General features: G+C 40.3%; 1 protein-coding gene across 8 annotated transcripts in view; it reads right to left on the minus strand.

Moving 5' to 3' along the window:
- ccdc88ab (coiled-coil domain containing 88Ab) overlaps positions 1-21,185 on the minus strand; it is a 58,014-nt gene that overhangs the window by 26,792 nt on the left and 10,037 nt on the right. For all 8 annotated transcript variants that reach the window (XR_013780672.1, XM_079362232.1, XM_079362229.1 and 5 more), the window contains 5 exons: positions 20,641-20,749; positions 7,358-7,427; positions 1,906-1,964; positions 1,194-1,277; positions 808-948 (listed from right to left, as the gene is read on the minus strand). Coding sequence is in view for 7 of the 8 variants with exons in the window: in XM_079362232.1 (XP_079218358.1) it covers positions 808-948; positions 1,194-1,277; positions 1,906-1,964; positions 7,358-7,427; positions 20,641-20,749 (463 nt within the window). In the remaining variant the exon portion in view is untranslated. The remainder of the gene's footprint in view (positions 1-807; positions 949-1,193; positions 1,278-1,905; positions 1,965-7,357; positions 7,428-20,640; positions 20,750-21,185) is intronic.

The following is a 21,185-nucleotide window of genomic DNA, read 5'->3' on the forward strand; positions in this document are numbered from 1 at the left end:
ATTGGACTCCTCAATCAGGAAAAAAACATGAACACACTAGAAGAAGAGCAGAAGTCATTTTGTTTATGTCATTTAAATTGGCAGAACCATTCTTGCTATTAATTCAAATGGTTTAAACAAGTCAAGTAACATTTACAAGTGGCATGGAGGAAAGCAGTGATCCAGAGCATCCCCGCTACCCAAAACAAGAACACACACGACAGGGCATAGACTACATCCACAGTCCCACACAGCCTGGTCTTATACAGGGACCGTGACAGGAAATGGGATTTTAATTGAGAGCGGCTGGACAGCACAGTGATAATCTGGAGGCTATTAGAACCCCTGACACACAAAAAAACAACACGCACACACACACACACACAGACATATCAGCTACATCAGTGGTGGGCATCTGCATCATATGGGTTGGAAACGTATTTAATGACGCATAAACTCAGCAGAACACACACAGACACACACAGACAACCTCCATCCAGGAGACAGTTAACAGTTGCAACCCTTCCTTCCTAAAGGCTGCTCTCTTGTGGTTTAAGCATAAAAAGGGGAAAAGTTTCCACATTAGCTGAAAAGAAGTTCCTTGTTTCATCAGCAAAATGTGTTGGTAGAACTGAAACAGACATCTACAGAAAACCTGCCTTCAAATGAAGAGAATGTATATAAACCTTCCTTGTTGTGCTTTCTTAGCTCTTAAAAGCACCTACTTCTTGTGTTGTTGACCTTTGTGCATCCAGGACATTTCAAAACAGCTCAAAGATCTTTAATCAAACGTACACATACAACCACTGTATGCATGTTTGTCCTTACTTCCAGTTGTGTGTCCCTCTCATCCACTAGGCGTTTGAGGTGGAAAGCGAGGTTCCTGGAGAGGCTGTCCGTGTCTTCAGGAGGTACCTCCCCACTTTCCAACCACTGCAGGTCCACTACGTTCTCCTGATTGTGAGTTACCTAAAATATTCAATATTATATGTTACAAATGAGGGACATAACTTTTGTTGTCCCTGAATGGAGAGGAAAGATTGCTTTACAAATGTGCATTTATAAACACATTTTTAGAAATGTATCCAAAATTAGAACTCAACGATGAGATTATTCAACTACTGGGATGCATAACATTAGGTGCAGACTGATACTGTGGCTGAAACACTTATATCTCTTAATCTCTAGATTCGATCATTATTGAGGAAGAATACCTCCTGAATGTGAGATGCGATGGCAGCTTTGGTGTCAAAGTCCAGAGTCTGGATACGGTCAATGTACTCCTCCTTCCTCTCACACTGTAAACAGAGAAGGGAGAGGGTGGAGGAAAGGAGAAAGATAGTACATGTTTGATATTCTTACGACTTGCGTGGAGGTCGACTGGAGGTTAGTAGACCAAACACAAGCTGGCCCCCCCTGAACATGCTCTGAGATAGAGACATTTTAGGAAGCAGCAATTATATTTTGGAAAGTAGTCAAAACTTAAAAAAAAGTTTATCGCCTAGATCAGACAAAGATTGTTTCACTTCCTTGCTGATTCAAGATGAATTTAGAACAAGACTGCACGACAGGTTGAGCCCTTTAAATGTGCTCATCACTCAGTAGGTTTCTCACATATATGCAACTATAACTTTTCAATTAAAAAAAATTAAATCAAGCTAGTGAAAACAATACTCTTGTTAAAATAAAGCAAAAGCTGAATGGGAACGCGTCACCAGAAAATGAAAAGGTCTACGATACCATTTATTACTTCACATTTATAATCTTTGTTTTTGCAGTTGACCTACTAAAAGATGTCCGATCAGAAGAACAGTGCTTCAGTTTGAGAGCTTCACAACAAAAGAGACATCAGGTTGCAATGGTATTGATGTTTTGTCTCAATGTTGGAGTGCGTCAGTGTTGAAGAGGACAAAAGTGTGCTCTTACCTGAACAGCACAGCCTAGTAGCAGCAGCAACAGTTTTTTCATCTCCTCCAGACCTTGCTCTAAAGAAGAGAAAAAAAAAAACAACATTTTGAGTACTGTCAACCCACTCAAAGTACGTCTACATTCAATATGAGATTTTAAATCAAGAGCAAAGACGAAACCATTTGAGAGGAGTCTGTGTGTGCCTCGTTTCTCTTTTGTCTTTTCAATCACAAATTAGCGGTTTAAGGAAAAGGAGTAAAATAATGAGTTTAATAAATACATTTTATGGATGCTGAGCTGATATTGGGGATTTCCTTTAGCATTTAGCAGCCAAGGAGAGTGGTGATTGATGACTGTTAACAACGGAGCGTCGTCTAACCCATTTAAATATATTTCCTACAATCAAGATTTTGTAGATCATGACTGAGACACATTTGACTTATTTGAGGCAGGATACATCTCATCAGTCCCTCCAACATCTAAAATTCCCATTCAATTTAATTCTTTGGTCTTAATGATTTTCCCTGGTAAACCCCCCTGCCCGAGTTACAGTAAACCAATGTTTTCCACAGTGTCATGAGCTGGCAGGAGGAGCTTCCAGTACTTTTACACATGTCAGGACATATTGTCAGACACTGCCGAATCAGACTAACAGCTGCTAGTGTGCCCAACAAGCCTGAGCTCATCGGTCGGATTTGGATTGAACAGTAAACCAGGTGGTGTAGGTGCGTGTTACAGTGACTCAACTGAAATCGTATGCCATATACACGTTGTGAGCATCTGTGTCTGTTTCTATACTGGGACAGAGTGTGTGTGAGAGAGAGAGAGAGAAATCGGCCAGCTCATCATGTGGCCCAGGAGGTAGTGAATGCTACCACTGTCTGGCTCTATTCATAATAATTCCCGATTAAATGCAGCATGTTCGTTGGTAGGGTGGTCTATTTGACTCATTACAACAGGCACAGCCTAAAAGCAGCCATACAGAACGACTACGATTATCTCTGATTCAAGCCATATAAAAATCAGATCAATAAAACTGCTACTCAACATCAACCCAACATTTTTAGAAGAACAAGAAGCTAGGCTGTCTGTGTGGAGCATCAGGGCAGTTCCACTGGGAAGCTCCATGAGCCGAAACAGAGTCCCATTGATATCCATCCATCCATCCATCAAATGTACAGAAACCTCCACACAATCAATCAGCCTCCCTTCTTTCATTTCTCTTCAATCGATGAAGTTAAACAAGTCAATATGTTGAGCACAGAGGCGTCCATGTGATTATTGGCAATTGAACAGTTGTACCACAGCTCAGTGTGGTCAGGTATAGTAGCAGTAGTGATAATAACATTCTGGTATACTACAACAAAAAGGTTGCTTCTTAAACTCCACTGCCCAAAGAACATCTTTAAGATGAGTATTACAATGTAGTAAACTGAGACTGGCAATCCAACAATCATTTCTTTCAGGCAGTGCGGAGTACGCGAGTAAACTAAGCTACAATTACCTTCATTAAAAAGTAAAATAGAGAGAGAATGACTTCAGTTTCTTGCAGGAAACTCACTTATTATGGTTTCATAATTACATTTAAAGGCAGGGTTGGTAATTTTCAAAAACTATGATTTTGAAAGTAGCATCCTCTCCGTTCTCCGTATTCTGTGCTCCCTCAAAAGCCACGCCCCTCACTTACATGCACTAGTGCCATTTGTCCAGGAGCGGATTTCAGCTCATGCATTCGAGTGTGGGCTCGTGCATGCTCGGTGTAGAGAGGCTCGATTGACATGGTTGAAGTTTTTAGGCGTCGACACCTGCTACAGATGACGGATTTGTTTGGTTTCTTTTTCAGAACACATGAATTATTAATTACTGTCAGCAGATAAATCCAATTTCAACCAAAATCTTAAAAAGTGTATGTGGAGAAAATTACCTACCCTGCCTTGAACATTTGTATACAAAGTAGTTCAGCACAAAAAAATCCATCATGGCAGACAATTTATGTCATTGATTAAAAAAATGTATAGATCTTCAATTAGTCAATCTGAAATTAAAAACATTGATGTTCATGAGATGCATCGGCATTCATGATTCTGTTGTAGGAGAAAATCATGCATACAAAGAGATGATGAGAAAATTCTGACTTAAAAAGGATGAAGGCAGATAAAACTTAATTCTCACAGCTGCAGGGCTTAAAAGTAGTCAATTAAAGCCACGGGAACCTGTTTCTGTCAGGAAACGGATTTATGCAGCTCTGCATACCTCCTGGAGCAACGGAGGGAAGATAAGGGAGCTCATGCAGTAAAATCATTTCTACAGCAAGAGAGGTAGAAAAAGAGGGAAAACCTGCAAGGAAAAGAAGACAGAAAGAGAGAGAGAGAGCAACACAGAAAACTCACACTGACACAGAGGAAGCAGAGAGATAAAGAAAAATAATAAAGAGAGTTGAAGGACAAAAAATGTAAAAATAGAAAAGAGTAATCTCCCTCTAGCAAAAACAGCAAGGAGACTTCTAGGAGGGGCTACCCGTCTCTTCCTCAGATCCTCTACTCTCCCTCATCCCTCCCTTTCGACACACATTTGCTTTATTCATCCATTTATTCTCTGCAACACCCATCCTTCCTTGCTTCCTTCCTTCCTTCCTTCAACATACTGTAGTTACAAATCATGTGAGTCTCTTCCCTCTCTGCTTTATCCTGCTGCAGGAAACAAGAGGTCAGAGGGACAGTGACTAACCCTTCTTCCCGCAATGCTATTGTTAATCTGTGTGAGGATGTGAGTTTAGTGTACATGAAAAAAGAAACGTGTGTTTTGGTGTATGTGGTATTACTGGCTACTACACTGTCTTCTGTTGTGATTAATGGACGAATTCAGGACTCCATGACTTGACAGTTGGGAAATTGGAACAAGCAATCTCACATTACTTTGACGGCATGCCAGAGAGCGTTCGGCCCATCTTACTGTGGTTTTCTTTTTTTACATTATTTTATGATATTTTTGCTCATGCTGATGCTGGAACAGGACTCCTTTACATTGTTTTCATGTTTTTTTTGGTGATATTCCCTTGAAATAAATCGAATATTTTACTGTGAAAACAGGCCCCAACTCTGTCTGGTGAATTATTTTACAAAACACTTTTTGTGAACAATTTGTAACAAATTGGCAGCCTAGCATGAACTAACTAGACGCCGTATTGTCAAAATAGACTGACACAACAGACACTCGCCTACAGACATGGAACACTGTTTGAATTGTGCTAAAATAGCATGCCAGACTGTTTCTGATCTACTCTATTCACACTCGTACACAAATAAATACACCACTGTCAGACACTCCAGAGCTTGCTGCTATCTTTGTTTTCTCCTTATTGACGCTTTAATTGTTAAGCTTCTTTTTTCTAGCAAGCAGGAAATCTGAAGTTTTTATATTCGGAAGAGATTTAAAAAAAATCTACACTCATTTCAACAGCGTTGCAGTATTTTTTCTTGTGCAAACTGAATTTAAATAATAAAAAATACACTTTAGTCTCTTTTAGTTAATAGTTTTGGAGTAGTAAGTTTATGATAAAAGAGTAACACAGACGCTCAAAAGTTCAGACCAGATCTCTGCTAAATATCCACCAGCTTAAAGACTAAACAGCAGTGTGCGTCTGTGTACATCACAATGCATACAAGGCAGACTTAGGTAAACCAGAGCCTGGGGGTACGACAGTGATTCCCACTGTTCACTGTTTTAAAGACACCCCTCCCCCATCCACCAACTAAAACGCACACACGTGCATGCACTCACACACACGCAGAGTGGTCCCCTGCCCCCTAATGAGAGCATAATAAAAGCCACATGGCCAATGACTTTCAGCTGGCGGCTGCTGAGCCAGATTCTACAGCCACCGCTGGTCTGACTGACTTAATGATTATCTGACCAGCTCGAGGGCAGGGGGTAAGAGAAACCCTGAGGAATGCAGACTAATGCGTTCTGCCTGCATTTGCCACTAACTCTAAACTGCACTCTTGTCATTTTGTGTGCATTGTGTCTACTGTAGTCTACTTATATAACTGTGGGCAAGGCTGTAGATTGTCAAGATTTTCAAGGCAATGCATCAAGTGGAAGAAATAAACTCCTGAAAACTTGGCTGTAACACAATTAAAACAGCAGATGGTATTTTTGCCTGAAAAACAAACCATCAAACATTCAATGGTGCATACATATTGGTGTACAATGTACAGTATGTGTGCACAATGCAGCCTCTCATTGCTCATGTATTAACCCTTTATGCTTTTGAGGGCGTGTGGCATTGTAAAGAGTTATCATGGACAACCATTGAAAAGTGTTGAAAACCACAAAATAACAGCAATTGCCACGTTGAAAAGGTGACAAAAGCAGCTCAGGAGAACAGAGAGTTTTGAAGCCATTTCACCTGCTTGAAAAGGAAACATATCCGTCACCGAGCTCTGCCAGCTGTGTGGGAGGACAATTGTCTTTGTAAAGCCGATATTAACTTTGCACAAACAGAAGTGTGTGCTATGAAGCTTCATCAGAAGACCATTTCTCAAGTAAAACAACCAATCACTGGCAAGGGTTTAGCAAACTGTCAATTGGGTCATTGTTTGAGAAGTTGCTCTGCATCAACATAGAAACAAACATCTTTTATCCCTTTTATCACTCCTTTAATCCATAAAAGAGCGTTCAGTTTCACAGCCAGGACTCAGTTATCTGGAACTAGTCAGTGGCTTCATCAAGGTCATGCGGGGATATCAAGAGGCACTCAGGGCTGCAGAGGTCAAGCTGTGTCAAAATGTGTTTTTTTATGAAATGCAAACACTTGACACTGCACCACTGTTGCTAGGATGCTGCTGCTGCCCAGACATATCAAATGACATGGCGGGGTTAAGCAGGTCAATGCTCTGCTGAACAAAGGGATAAGGATGTTAATACTCTAGGTAGTAGATGTGAAGAGATTTTGCCTGCCGTGGTCCATACTGGTAACATCTGAAGCTGGGTTAGGGTCAGGGTTAAAACTGTCTGGATGATTACAGTTATAGAGAAATTCATTTCAAACATCAAAACAGTGGAAAGGCAAATGTGTATTAGTATTTATTTATTTATTTATTTTATAAATACTTTATTAATCCAAGAGGGGGGAAATTCTGGTTCGCACTCGTTCGTTATTATAGTGACATGCTTCTCACACACACAGGCCTGAATCACCCACATGTACAAACAGGACCTGTGGAGACGTATTGATGGAGAGATTTCAGAATGATGAGGCAGCCGGAGACCCTCCGTTTCCCGACGCAAGTCTACTACGGACTGAGCTACTGCCGCCCAGCTGAATTCTTATAGAGTGCCAACAAATATTGTACGTGTATACTTGCTGTCCTGATTTAAGCAGACGCATGTGTCGGAGCAGGGATGAATCATCCTGTGCTTGGTGATGCATGAACCTGGATGTGATGTTGTTCAGTGCATTGACACTTACCAGACAAAGGGTTCCTTCCCAGTACCAGCACATTTGGTAAAGGCATCATCACCAGCTGCTGGAGAGTCTCCTATAAGAAAAAGAAGTACAAAGCCTTGATGAAGCAAACAGGAATAGAATGAGAGCTGAAGTTTGACCCGAGCAGTGTGTTTGATATAATGTCAAAGATTCAGACACTGAAGGTATCGTTAACAGTCAACTTTTGAAATAATGGCTTTTAGACATCTTTGTCCACGGCTACTTTTTTCTCCAAATATAACATCGAGGAAGCAGAGGGGTTTCAGTTCACACGATGCTTCACATCTTTCAGTATTAACATAAAAACTATCTCAAGACATTTGCAGTGTAAAAGAGCACAGGTAAACTTAAATGCCATTTCCAAATCAGAAGAAAGCCAAAGACCAAGTTTTAACAGAGTTTCAGCAAAGGCACGGTTAAGACTGAAGATTATCAATAATACAGCCAACGGACACATCTATGATGTGTTTGTTCAGGACTTACCAACACAGACACACAGCTGGTAAACAGGGGCAGAACTTGATTAATGTGGATGTTTGGAGTGAAGTGAAATCATCCAATCGCTCAAATCAGGCGATCTATAAATGTTTGACTTTTATAACACAAATTCAACATGAATCCACCAAAACAACGTATTATCTTCCTCGTGCATGTAGTTACATACATATTGCATTAACAACCATGATGCTAAGGAAAGTCACGAAACCTTAACCAGGACTGTATTTGTTTATTTAATGCATTATACATGACTTTTAGAGGCCATGGCTCGAGAAATGCTCATCAAGAGACAAGCATATACAATCCCAACCTTTAGAGAAGTATACACAAAGCAGAGTGGTTGTGAAAAAGAGGACGCGTTTCGGTGAGCAGAGAAGACTTGAAGGTCACAGAACTTGAATACTTGATGTTTACCTGACGGAAGTGAGTCGAGTAAACCCATCTGACCTGACATTGTGCCATGGTTGCACAGGGCTCTGCTGATGTCATGAAAAAGAGGCTTATATAAGAAAGGGGGTTTCGAGACACACACGCCCCCCCCCTCCTCCTCCTGTAACCATCTGCCCTATACATATTGTATTACCTCATCGTGGAGGGGAAAGGGGGGGTGAGGGGCAGGAAATCCGACATCATTTGGTCATTTTGTTGTTTTATTTAGTTCGAACTATAACAGTCTGTGTCGCTTTCAATTATTCCTAAAATAATCTTCCCCCCAAAGAAGGGATCTTTAAAAACGTTCAGTACATTTGTATTCCCTCTTCCAATAAGTTTTTGACATCATGATTCAGTTATTTTCTTCCATCGACCTTTCTGTACACGCTTTACATGTCGTTTGAAGTACCAACACATGATTTTCTTTTACTTTTAATTTAAAACATTAACACAAGTTAGCTCTATCCTACTTGTGCAAACTGATAGTAGCATCAAGTCTGACTGACAAACAATGATAAAAACCACAAGATAGATAGATAGATACTTTATTGATCCCGAGGGAAATTCAGGGCATCCAGTAGCAGTATACAGACAGGCAGGACACAAGAGACACAAGAGTCCAAGTCCTTTTTTTAGGTGCCGACTAAATCTATTGAAGAGGTGTGGACCTCATGAGGAGCACGCCGATGCTCAGAGCTACACAAACACACAAAAAAAAGAGATGAAGGTCAAAGTGTAGGTCAAACCACAGGTCAGGAGCATGGCTGTAACTATACTTCATTCAGTGGTAATGAATGAACTGACCCCAACTCTCCCGTCTTACAGACAGACAGACACACACACAGAGAGAGAACGTTTCAGGATTCTTTTATTGATTTAAAAAAACAGCCGTAATTTAATCAACCATAATGAAAAGAATTAATTACGTTATTGGGGCGGAGCGATCTGACCTCAAATTAATATGATCAATTGAACATTTTACCTCAATTCCAGTGAATGAACGATTATTTCATTCAGTGAATATCTAACTATTTGTTTATTTGTTGAATATTTTGAACTGAAATCAAAGCATCGCTTGAAACTAAAACAACAGTTTAGTTTTTTTAAGTGAAATTAATTTGAAACAGTATAAAATAAATAACTTGGACCTCTTGCCAACAGTTTGTTCCCTAAGGAGACGATGTGTCCAAATGACAGATGTTGCTTTAAGTGTTTCGGATTGGACGTGTTGTCATGTGACTCTGCCTTGAAAATAACTGAATTAATTGACATGGGCAAGAGTCAATCGATTAATTGTTCTGAATGTTGATTTTGATTAATTGCCCTGCCCTAATGACTTTCCAGATAAACTATTAAGATCTGCCATTAAGGGTGGATTACTCATGAAAAGACTTTACTCTTGTTTGTTCGTCCAGCTTTGGATGTCAGCAGATAAAACTTATATATGTGTGTATGTTATGTGGTAACACTACTACAGAGAATGATAAAAAGATGGTTCATTCAGACATAACCAAACAACCTTAGTGTCTGAAGACAGATTGATTTCACTAGCATCAGACTGAATGATCAGCGTGGCTCAGACAGTCACAGTTGGTTTCTCACAGAGATATTTTATGTGGCCAACAGCCTCCACTCTGTTAAACTCCAGACAGTCCTTTTTGACACAAACAGAAAAGGCTGTAAAGGGCAAAGCAACCAAAATCGGGATCATCAGCGGCATCGTTTGAGTTTTAAGATATCTTCTTGTTTGCACTCTTCTTCTTAAAATGAAACTGACCAGTGAAAATGTTTGTTGTTAAATCAAACTACATTTCACAGCATGCTTGGCTTTGATTACAAAACACTAATTTAAAATATCTCTCAGGCCTGCAGAAAATGCTACTTGCGCTTTAAGCTTCAAGAGAAGAAAGCCAAACTAAATCTTAGGTATAGTAGCAAAGCATTGCACACGTGTTTGTCTTGTGAACAACCACCTGTCATTCTTCTGACCACTCCAACAAGCACACACTCACACCTGTCCCCTTCAACAGCGGCATGCGTTTGCTGTGCAAGCACTACATTCAGGTGGTGATTTCAGTCAAACTCTTCAATCAAACAATCAAAAGTAAAGGAAAGGAACTCCAGGAACTCAAGTACCAATATTTATCTTTAACCAAACATGGACAATTTAAAGCCAAAGTGTAGATTTGTACACAAAATAATGTTTGTGATTTTGGCATTAAATGGTCCAACGCAAAATGATTATTCAACCGTTTTCCATCTCCTTAATTAAAGCGTGCGCAAAGAAAAAATCTTTAATGTGCAAAGTCATCATCTTAGGTCAGCACAATGCCTAAGCAGCATCACGTTTCCTTTGTTTCCTTCCCTTCTCAAGGATCCATTGAAGTGCTGGTTAATGTGTTCCTCTGGGTGTTCTCTTTGAGCTTTCTGACAGAACACAGTGAGCCTCTGTTACGTTTAGTTATTTAAGAGTTTGATATGTTGATATGTTCCCAGAAGTAAGACCACAGTGTCACGGTTTAACAGCGTCCTCACAGTAGTATGTACACAATCCATACCAAATGATATGTATTAAATCTCCAATTCCACTTATAGGGGTCTAACTACTGAAGGGGCTGAAGATTCACCAGTAAAACCAAAATCATAGGGTTGACCCCAAAGCGTAATATTCTATGATTTGTTCGAGAGCCTCAGCTGAATGCCATCTCACAGTCAAACACATGTTAATGATATATTATGGGCAGAGTACAGTCAATCTTTAAATGGTAAATTAGTAGACACCAACAACAAAAAAATCTGCAAGATTAAAAGTAATTCCAAGACAGGAAGACAAATAGTTAGATGATATGGTTAATCTCTTAGTTTGTTGCGTGTCTATTAATGTACATACATAAATGACGTACAGTCCATGATAAGGGCGAAGTTCTGCTTCGAGGATTAGCTGCAGGTTTATAATCCAAAACACAGCAGAGACCAGTATGCCTGTTGGATTAGCTTGGGAGGCTAAACATACATAAAACATGATGGACACTGCAGGAGGGGGACCAGCGTCGACGCCAATCATGTTGTGGTAATGTATTAAGAACACTGAAGGGCATGCACGAGCACACGCAATACACAGAGCTTTCACATTTGAGAGCTTTCACTCCTTCCCTGTCGGTTTGACACCAGACATGTCCTCGGCTTAGCATCTACCTCATAATGTCTCGTATATGCATTATATATTCACACATAGATCCAGCTCAACAACTCGTGGCGTATAAAATCTAAAAACCTGTGAGGTGTCTGCATTCTGCTCCAGTATCTTCAGCTAAATAAAGGCTCAATGTTTATATGCTAACAGTAGTGGTAATATTTTAGAGATTTAACAGAAGCTGCTTTGAGGATTCTCAAGCATACACGCTGCAAATGCAAAAAAAAAAATGCAAGGGTAATAAAGTGTGCACGTTTCAGTGGTGTCAGAGGAAAGGTTATAGGACTGCTGTGTTTCTGCCTCACAGGAGTCCTGTCTGTTAAACTAGGCCTCCCCATGCACACACACCTCCTTACAACTCCTCCCCATCTTTCCACCCGAGCACAAGTTCCGCTACCAACACAGCTTAAACAGGGGACTAATTGTGTGCGTGTGTGTGTGTCTGTGTGTCTGTGTGTGTTTGCATGTGTGTCTAAATCCTGCCTGAACCCTGAAAGCCTGATTCACACCCATTCTGCAGACATGGAGTGTTACCATAGAAACGAGGAGATGGGTATATTTCCCCCCATGCTTGCCTGCCACACATAGTACAGAGCATGTTCAAACACACATGCGCATACACAAACATAAGCCCTCTCCTGGGCTTGGCACTGCGGACTTCTCTCCTGCTGAAAAACCGCAGAGATTATGAACTTGAAAAGGTTATTAGCGCCAACAATAGGAAGGAGCGTGCTTCCTCTTCCTTCCACATTGAACACACACACACACACACACACACACACACACACACACACACACACACACACACACACACACACACACACACACACACACACACACACACACACACACACACACACACACACACACACACACACACACACACACACACACACACACACACACACACACACACACACACACACACACACACACACACACACACACACACACACACACACACACACACACACACACACACACACACACACACACACACACACACACACACACACACACACACACACACACACACACACACACACACACACACACACACAGAGAGAGAGAGAAACTACTTAACACCATCTCAACACATCCGCATGAATCAGATCAATGCAGAGAAAGCCCTCCCCACTGTTCAACTCCTTAACAGACGCATGAGAACACAAAAGAGGGGAATGCGCACTGCAGTTCAAGGAGCGAAGCAGCATCCCTCCAGCCGCTGATCGGAAGGATGGCATCCATCTCCTTTCTTCCTCGTTACATCAGACATATCATTGACTGGAACTTCTGAAAAAAGTGACAATTTGTAGGGTGTAGCTGACCACAAGCAGGCATATTTTTCAAATATAAAAACAGTGTGGAAACTGTACATGCAAGCAAGATAACATTGAAAAGAAAAAAAAAATCCTGCACACTACTCTTGCTATGCGTCAATCCTCTTGAAAGCAAGATAAAAATGATAACCCCCTGAGGATGTTAAATTAACTCTTCATAACAGGTAGAGCCACGTGGAACACATATGTGTCAAACAAATATTACTTACTTATAACTTAAACAAAGTGCAATTACTGTCCTTCTTCTCCTAATTATGACAACATTTCTGGTCATGTAAAAATGTCACTATGAAAGTTAAGTACACAGTAAACAGAAGTATTAACTGATGAGATCTGCTCCGACACTGTTGCTCTCCACAGTAAAAGGTACTGAGGGCCAGATGGACAGATCATCCCTTTACGTGAAGGGGAGGAGAGAACGAGCCATTAGTAGTTTCTTTTGTTCTCTGGTGTTATCTGTCAGCTGGAGCGTGTTTTACAACAGAGCCCTGAGGATAGACGAGCGGTTGGGCTCATCCCACTGCTAGTATGAAAAGGTGGAGGCAGGTGGGCTAGTGAGGCATTATTTCCACAAAAAAAAGGCCCCAATGATAACACCAGGGCTATTTTAAACTGGGTTGGAAAACTTGACACCGTCACTAAAGGATGTTCTATTCACTCAAACTGGATATTTGAATTTAACACGCACAGGATAGGGAAAGGAATCATTTTCTAGCACAACACAGTGACTCCTGCATCCATAATTCACATTCTCTACTTCAGTGATTGAAAACAAAAACTCAGCTTCAAGCTTCCCTCAATAGTGTCACTTTGCTAGTGCTTCAAAATAGCTCCCTTTAAGCATATGGAAACATATACTCCACACAGGCCCCAAATTCCACTTCACACTTAGTGTTTTGCACTAAAAGGCAAAACATGTCCAGCCGCCACTTGGGGGTGTCATCATAGGAAGTGAACAACACCTAACATGAAGAAGATCTTTGAATCTCCAAAACAGTGGGGATGTCTTTGTGCAAAGATGTCCAAGTATAAGTGGTACCATAAAGAGAGTGACTACAAGGCTGATGGAAAAATCAATCAGCTTCCACGTGTTGATTGTGAACAGAACAGACAGATCAGAGACAGGATTCTGTATATTTTACATTTAGTTTTGAAATAATACACTCATATCAGTTTTTTTCCCAGGCCATAGCAAGTACATAGCACTTGTTCAAACCACCTTATGTAACCTTTTAGTCCCGCTGTATATTAAGTAGAGACGGGGATAATCCACAGTTGGCATTGAAGCTAGCCCAATGCAATGCATTTACTACAGCTTTGTGTAGACTCACACCTTATACAAACAACAATAACACTCTTAGTTATAGTAATACAAATATCTGCATCAGTATCAGTGCATATGTATCAGAATGGGATCGGAGCTGAAAGAAGTGGATCAGTGAATCTCTAACAGTTAGCATCAGGCTCGGAAGGTAAGGGGAAAAAGGGGCATTGGTTGTGTTTTCCTGTAGTTCTTGTTTTGATGACAAACAAAGCACAGGAATCATTTAGGAAACAACAAGAAAGCCACAAGTTTGCTTTATGCCTGGGGTTTGAGTCTGCGATATCAACCTAATCTGCTTCTTAATGAAATGCATGCTAACACGGCTTCATTAAGAGATGTCTGAGGGCCTACTGCACACGTGACTGTTCGCATCCACGCTAGTTAGCGAGATGCGACCGAGTGTTAACAGAACATTCAGATGTGAGTGTGTAGCATGTGACGCACATTTCGCCTGCAGCTTGAAGCACATGCCCTAATAAACAGATTTGCTCATGACTGATGCTGAGAGAAGCAACAAGACAAAGAGTCATTGCAGAACTCCAGAGTTAGAGACAAAAGAATATTTGTACATTTTGACAAAATTAAGAGTTGAAAGCAAACGAACAAAGGGCCAACTCGAGACAAAAACTGCAACAATAAGGACAGAAAATCTCTTATGAGGCTAAAAAAAATCCCCCAACAAAAACCTATTGAAGCATTGCGTTGCAGCAGATTATGTGTATACATGTAAGTGAGGGTGACAGTGCGACAGTCTGTGATTTGGCTTCGATCTGGCCGAGTAACAGAGCATCTTTGTGCAGCTTTAGGTAAACGAAGGGGAGAAACAGCTCTCCATGTCCAGGAAAACTGGAGTTTGTTGACATATTCACATCTTGGGACTGGGAAGAATGTTTGGAGACAAACAGGTATAACACACTTACAAATATTTCATATCAATAATCAAACAAACTTAAAGCTTGACAGAAAGTCTTAGGTAGTGAGACAGCTTTTTCATCTCTCATGTTTATGGCTTAATACTACCATGGGTGCTATAGACTGATTTGCAAATGATACAAATAAAGTTTGGATTTTAAATTGAAAAATTAAAAGCTTCTTAAATTTAAAAAAAAACAAAAAAACAAGCCAAAGTGGAAAGAGACGAAATGTATTATTCACAGGTGAGCGAAAAAAAAAACATTTAGAGTTAAGCTCATGACCGATCCTGTATCTCCTATTTCCAGAGTCCAGTTATGGAAAGACTTTGGGCCAGACCTGCCTGACATCAATGGTGGTCTCTGTTAGCCTTTAAGCATTCAAAACAGAGCTCCCAGCCTTAACACCACACCCTGAAGCAAAGCGGCAAAGAGAGGACAGAAGTGTCTTTATTTTCAGAGGGGCGTTGAAATGGAAGGAAAAGTTTCATTTAAGCTTAAAGCAACGCACAACATTCATTGACATTAACTGGAGTATTTGTTTTTAAGACGGTTAAAGTATTCTTTTCTGTAATCCTAAAAACAGATCACACAGTGTAGTGTAGTGTAAAACAGTGTAAATGAAGGAATTCTTAAACCCAATGGCACCAGATGCTTTCTGAGACTGATTTTCATAATCCAGAGAAAACCCACAAAGAGGGACAACCAATTTATTTCATCTGACCAAGAGTCCATGTTTCACGCGGCTTGAGAATGCCAAACCAAAAATAATTCATTAAAAAGAGGCCAGTCAGTCTATTGGACTGACTGCCTTAGAATTAAAACCCTCTGTGGTTGATATCCTCCTCGAAAAACATCAATGTAAAAATTGATAGCGTGACATGAACCCCCACTGACAGTAGAGAACAACGACTGCAATCATCATGTTTGCTTTCTTGTAACACACACACACACGCACGCACGCGCGTTTTGTCTCGCAAAAGTTCTCTGTGGACAAGTGTTGAGAAAAAGTGCGTTAAAACACTCAAACAATGCATCTGGTTAATGCGATGGATTAAACCATGTAAAATAAAAATACTGTACATCTATCAGAAAATAACAGCTGTCTAACCCGAGTCTGTTCTGCAGATAGTGAAGTCTGAAATGTGTCTAGACATTGACCTCCTCCTACACAATCTGCTGCACCAGAACAATAACAGATACTTTGAACACAGACATGAGCGCTTACACACTCCTTCAATCAGCTCAGCCCAAGAGACCTATGAAATGAAAACCATTAGTATTGAATTTCCTCTGTTGCAACAACTGACATTTCACAAGTTCCACACTAATTCAATCTGCTCACTTTTCCCATGTGAAAAAACACGCGTGCAAACATTCTGCTAGGGTTACATCTTATGGAGATGAGAAGGGAAGCAGAGGGTAAGAAGTGACAGAACGGATGGTGGAGGAGAAAGATCCTCCGCTGACAGCACCCAAAAGTTCAGAAAGATTAATGAATTAGTCATCTATCACTACCAGAGGATTCTTGGCGAGTCAGCCAGAGCTCCAATGCAATAAAGTCTTCCCTTACTTCCTTCTCCCAGGCACCAGTGCATTACAGGGTTTGTTAAAAGCATTATAATTTAATCTGGTTTGTGTTAATTCAGTTTTTTATCGCGATACTAATGGGCTTTACCCCCCCACAAAAAAAAAAAAAAAACTTTGACCACTGACATATGGTGAAATCCTTACCATGACGGCAGTTCTAAACCAATACAGATAAAAGATGTCTGGTTGAATTTTATTTGAAGACTCTTAAGAGAGATCAATTTATTGAATCACAGGAAGCAACAGACCATACAAGGCTTCCTCTTGAGCAGAGTCCTCCTACAAAGTGCTGAGTGGTACAGTAAATTGAAAACCTGCTAAGTGCATTAGCCTATGACCTGAACACTTCCGTCTTATCCGTATGGCTCTGGAAATGTGAAACCTGTAGGCGACTAAACAACCAAAGGAAAGGGAGAACACCACTGGAGCAAAAAAAAAGTACAAAGCCAGTCTTAATCCTGAATTAACCCAATAACTATTGGCTGCTTTTCACATTCAAACACAAAGTGTGAACGAGTCAGTACCGAGCCATACAGAAGGAGCCTCGCTTCAGTAAGTTGTTCTCTTTGGTGATATGGCAGGAGCTAATCATCTCAAAGTCTCATCAGTGAGTGTATCACCAGTAAATAAGATTGTAGAGGATTAAAGAGAGATGCATAAAAGAACTGAGATCATTCTCAGCACAAACAATCAACACAGTCTGAACCAATCAATTGGATTTTTTTACCATCCAACTCAAATGGTCTTGGATTTTTAAATGTAGCTAAAACAACACTGATGACCTCTGGCTTTAATTTAGACCTGCACTATGACGGTCTCATGACATGCTCTGTTCAGCCGGTGGGAGTGAGTGGCTGAACAACTGACTGACCAGCAGGCCAACTGAGCAATGCAGGAACAAACCAAAGATTAACCAAAACAGTCAGGCTCACCTTCTACAGCGAATACAGTCCTTCAGTGGCCTAATGAATATAAAAGGCTTTAACTGTATTGTACAAGATATATAAGTGGACAACATTATCATGTTGATTGAAGATTGAATTATCTTCCCAAAGCGACAACAAAAAAGAAGTGAGAAAATGTACCGTCAGTTTATGGCCATGTATTAAACACTCAAACTACATGGACTAATGCTGACTCCACTATAACACAAACAAACGGTCATTTCTGTACTTTATGAATACATGTTGAAATAATACTGATCAGAAATAGCTTTCACTTCCTTCCAAAGGCACTTATTTAAAAGTAAACATTATAAAGTTTACTTATTCTTTCAAAAGGTTATGTATTTGGTATTTTTGTGTGTTACTTTTTATTAGAAAAAGGTTCAGTTTGTGAAATTGAACAAATTGTCTGCAGTGTGGTAAAGCTGCAGAGTATGTATTTTCACTTAGCAGCCATCAAGAAGCTCAGAGTTAACGTCCTTAACTCATCTCATCATTTACTGACTATACTGGTCATGACCTAACCTTAGCGGTCACTGACCCAACAACTGACTCTGACACAGATTATGCTAGTAGCCATTTGAGGCAGCCTAGTGGAGCTTTTGTGGGCTTATAACATCAAAGTCTGCACAATAGGCTGACTGTTTAAATAAGATGATCCGGGAGGGATTAACAGGATGTTTAGAATCGAGGCAAACCACATCTAACAGAGCAATTAACTAATCAGTGGAGCTCTTTACTTGATTTCTGGGGCAAAATTAAAGATTAAACTACATACATAGAATGACATTGATTCAGTTATTATTATTATTATAAAATCTAAAAATAAAAAACTTTTAAATTGGTCCGTCTTTTTCCCAGTTAAAGAGAAAATGTAATAAGATACTGTAAAAGTAGACCTTACTTTTCCCTTTCAGTCATTATTACATGATGAATAACAGCATCTAAATAGTCATGTAGAGCCACAGCCCATGAGGAATTGGGCCAAAAATTCTAAACCTGAAGTGTGAGAAATCAGTGTATCCATCTGTACGACTGCCTAGCACTGATAATATTCCTCAACCGACAGCTTGCTAGGTCATGCTCAATTCCTTAAAGTAACCCAGCTGAGACACTGTTGAAGCATAGTGAATCATTTTCTTGCTAGACTTTTCTAATTTTCCTTGGCACAACGATTTCTGAGAGTTAAGATTTGAAATTGTGCTTTCAAGCAATACAGACTAAAGTGGAAATCTTTCACACTTCATGTAAAGTCAAAGAACTGTACTGATTTCTATTATAATCACATTGTTGAGTGGAATCCAGCAGAAACCAAAACACTCTCTGTCTTAACATCAGATGTGTCATTATCACTCAACAATTATAACAGATGCGTGACATAGTGTGGTATGAAAATGTGAGACAGTGTCCCCTTTTTCAAGAGTACATTGATTTAAACATGGCAGATGAAGAAGGGCTATGTGCTAACTCAGCTTGCCAGACTCTGGATTAACCCACGGTCTGAGAATGTGCGAGGGTGATTGGAGCAGAACTCTAGGCAGGGTCGGATTGGGGACAATATTTATTTGTATACCCATCTTTGCTCTGGGGGAAGAAGGAAAAAAAAAAAAAAAAAAAAAAAAAGAACATTCAAAGGGCAGAGTTGGCGACAGGAACACAAGCCAAGAAAGCCTCGCCCCCCCCCCAAAAAAACAAGCTATTCATAAATGTACCTGTATCTCAATATCACATGGATTTACAACACAACAACATCCAACTAAACCTAACAAAGAAAGAGATAACCAGCCCGAGCTCATGTAAAGACCTTGTGTTTATGGTCATTGTATTTAGATCCAGTTGGAGGTCGATTAGAGCTTTGCATCCTCTCACATTCACAGTATTTTGCCTCTAAAAACTAGTGGGTTGGATTATAGATTGGGATTACATGGACTTTTGGCATCTAGCCTCTGATATAGACTGCAAACCCTTGTTCATGTGGTTTGACAGAAGTAAATCTACCATGTGGCATGCAACATGCCCAAACTGATGAGTGGTCAAGAGATGGTCCAAGACTGAGTGCACTAGTATAATATTTGCTTACTGCAAGAATGCATCATTTTCAACTGCTACAACTTTCCACAAATACTCTGATCGCTACACATGCTCTAAAGCGCTCCTTTTTTTGTGAGAGGCTCACACTTTGAATCTTGTTCTTAGCCTCTCTTTCATAGTTTCTACTTCCTCACACTTCATGTTTCCTTAAAGCTCGTCAGATTCAGAGGAAGTCTGTGTTGTTTCCTTTGGCTTGAAGTTATGATAAACCAGACGAGTTTGTAAACTGCTGTGACGAACTCATGCCAACTGCAAAGCAGTAAACAGACTGAACCGGAGAGAAGACTTCACCACATGTGACTTGGCTCTATTTCCCTTCACAGCTCTCTGACTAAAGCTTCCAAATCTTGCTTGTAGGCATTAAAGCAATGCTGTAAGCTGCTTTGTGTAAGGTTGTTCTCTGGGGACACTTTAGTTGAACTGAGGCTGATATGCAACATCAACATTGTGGAGATAAAAAGGTCAAGGTAAATAAAATGAATTATTCATCAGATTCCGAATAAGAGAGATATTTGGCTTTCTGATCACTTTGTTCATGTCTCGTGCATATTTACAGAACCCGCTCTGCTCTCTGACCACGTCACAGGCAGCCGCACATGGATATCATGGATATACATCCAGCTTGGTTTAAACAGTCTCCAATTCTTCATATGCTTGTGTGGAAACATTGAATTATTTGAGTGTTTGCGTGAAAGCAATTTTTCCTTGTAACATTCAGGGTGACAGCCACAACGCAGACCACAGCAACTCAGCACAAGGTCGCAAAAAGGGAAAAGTATTCCTCCTAGCATGATCTCAGTCTGAACAACACAAGAGTGTGTTCATCATGACTTGATCGATATCAGTAGATCAGTAAGAGATAACCTTACTGACTGAGCAACCTTGTAAGTTGTAGCAAGTGATTTTGAACTTTCCAGCTCCTCCAGCGGTGAGTAATCGTACCTGATAGTAGTCTTTGATCTGCCTGATGAGTATAGAGAGGTTCTGTATGCGCAGTGTGGGGTCGTTGTTGACTTTCTTGTTGGTCCTCTGCACAGTGGCTTTGGGATTTCTGTGGGGGAGAAGAATATTGTTGTTACATCTCATTCGCAGGGAAGTCACAATTCATTTGAAGCAACACTTCATGACACACAGGCTGTTTCCCGCTTTCAGTTTGACACCGTTTCGCATCAGTGTGAAGGAACGCGTGTTTGGCCAAAGACATTCACAGTATAGTGACGATGGACCGCGGTTAATGTAGGGCCAGTCCCATGAGCATGTTAAAGAAAACATGCATTAACAGACTGCAAATAAGGAATGTCCGCCTTCCAGCTGAAGGCACCACTGTTTCAGACGGTAAAAATTCAATTCAAACTTCTTCATTGTACTTAAAGGCTAAACTGTTTCAGACATTTTGTAAGAGCATTCACACTGAAAAATCACATTATCAGCAAGAGGAGCTATACGTGTGAACGTCAAAAGCCCAATTTTTCCCTTGGACTTTTTCC

The sequence above is a fragment of the Symphodus melops genome (genome assembly GCF_947650265.1).
Source record: "Symphodus melops genome assembly, chromosome: 15".
In the NCBI taxonomy this organism is placed as follows: Eukaryota; Metazoa; Chordata; class Actinopteri; order Labriformes; family Labridae; genus Symphodus; species Symphodus melops.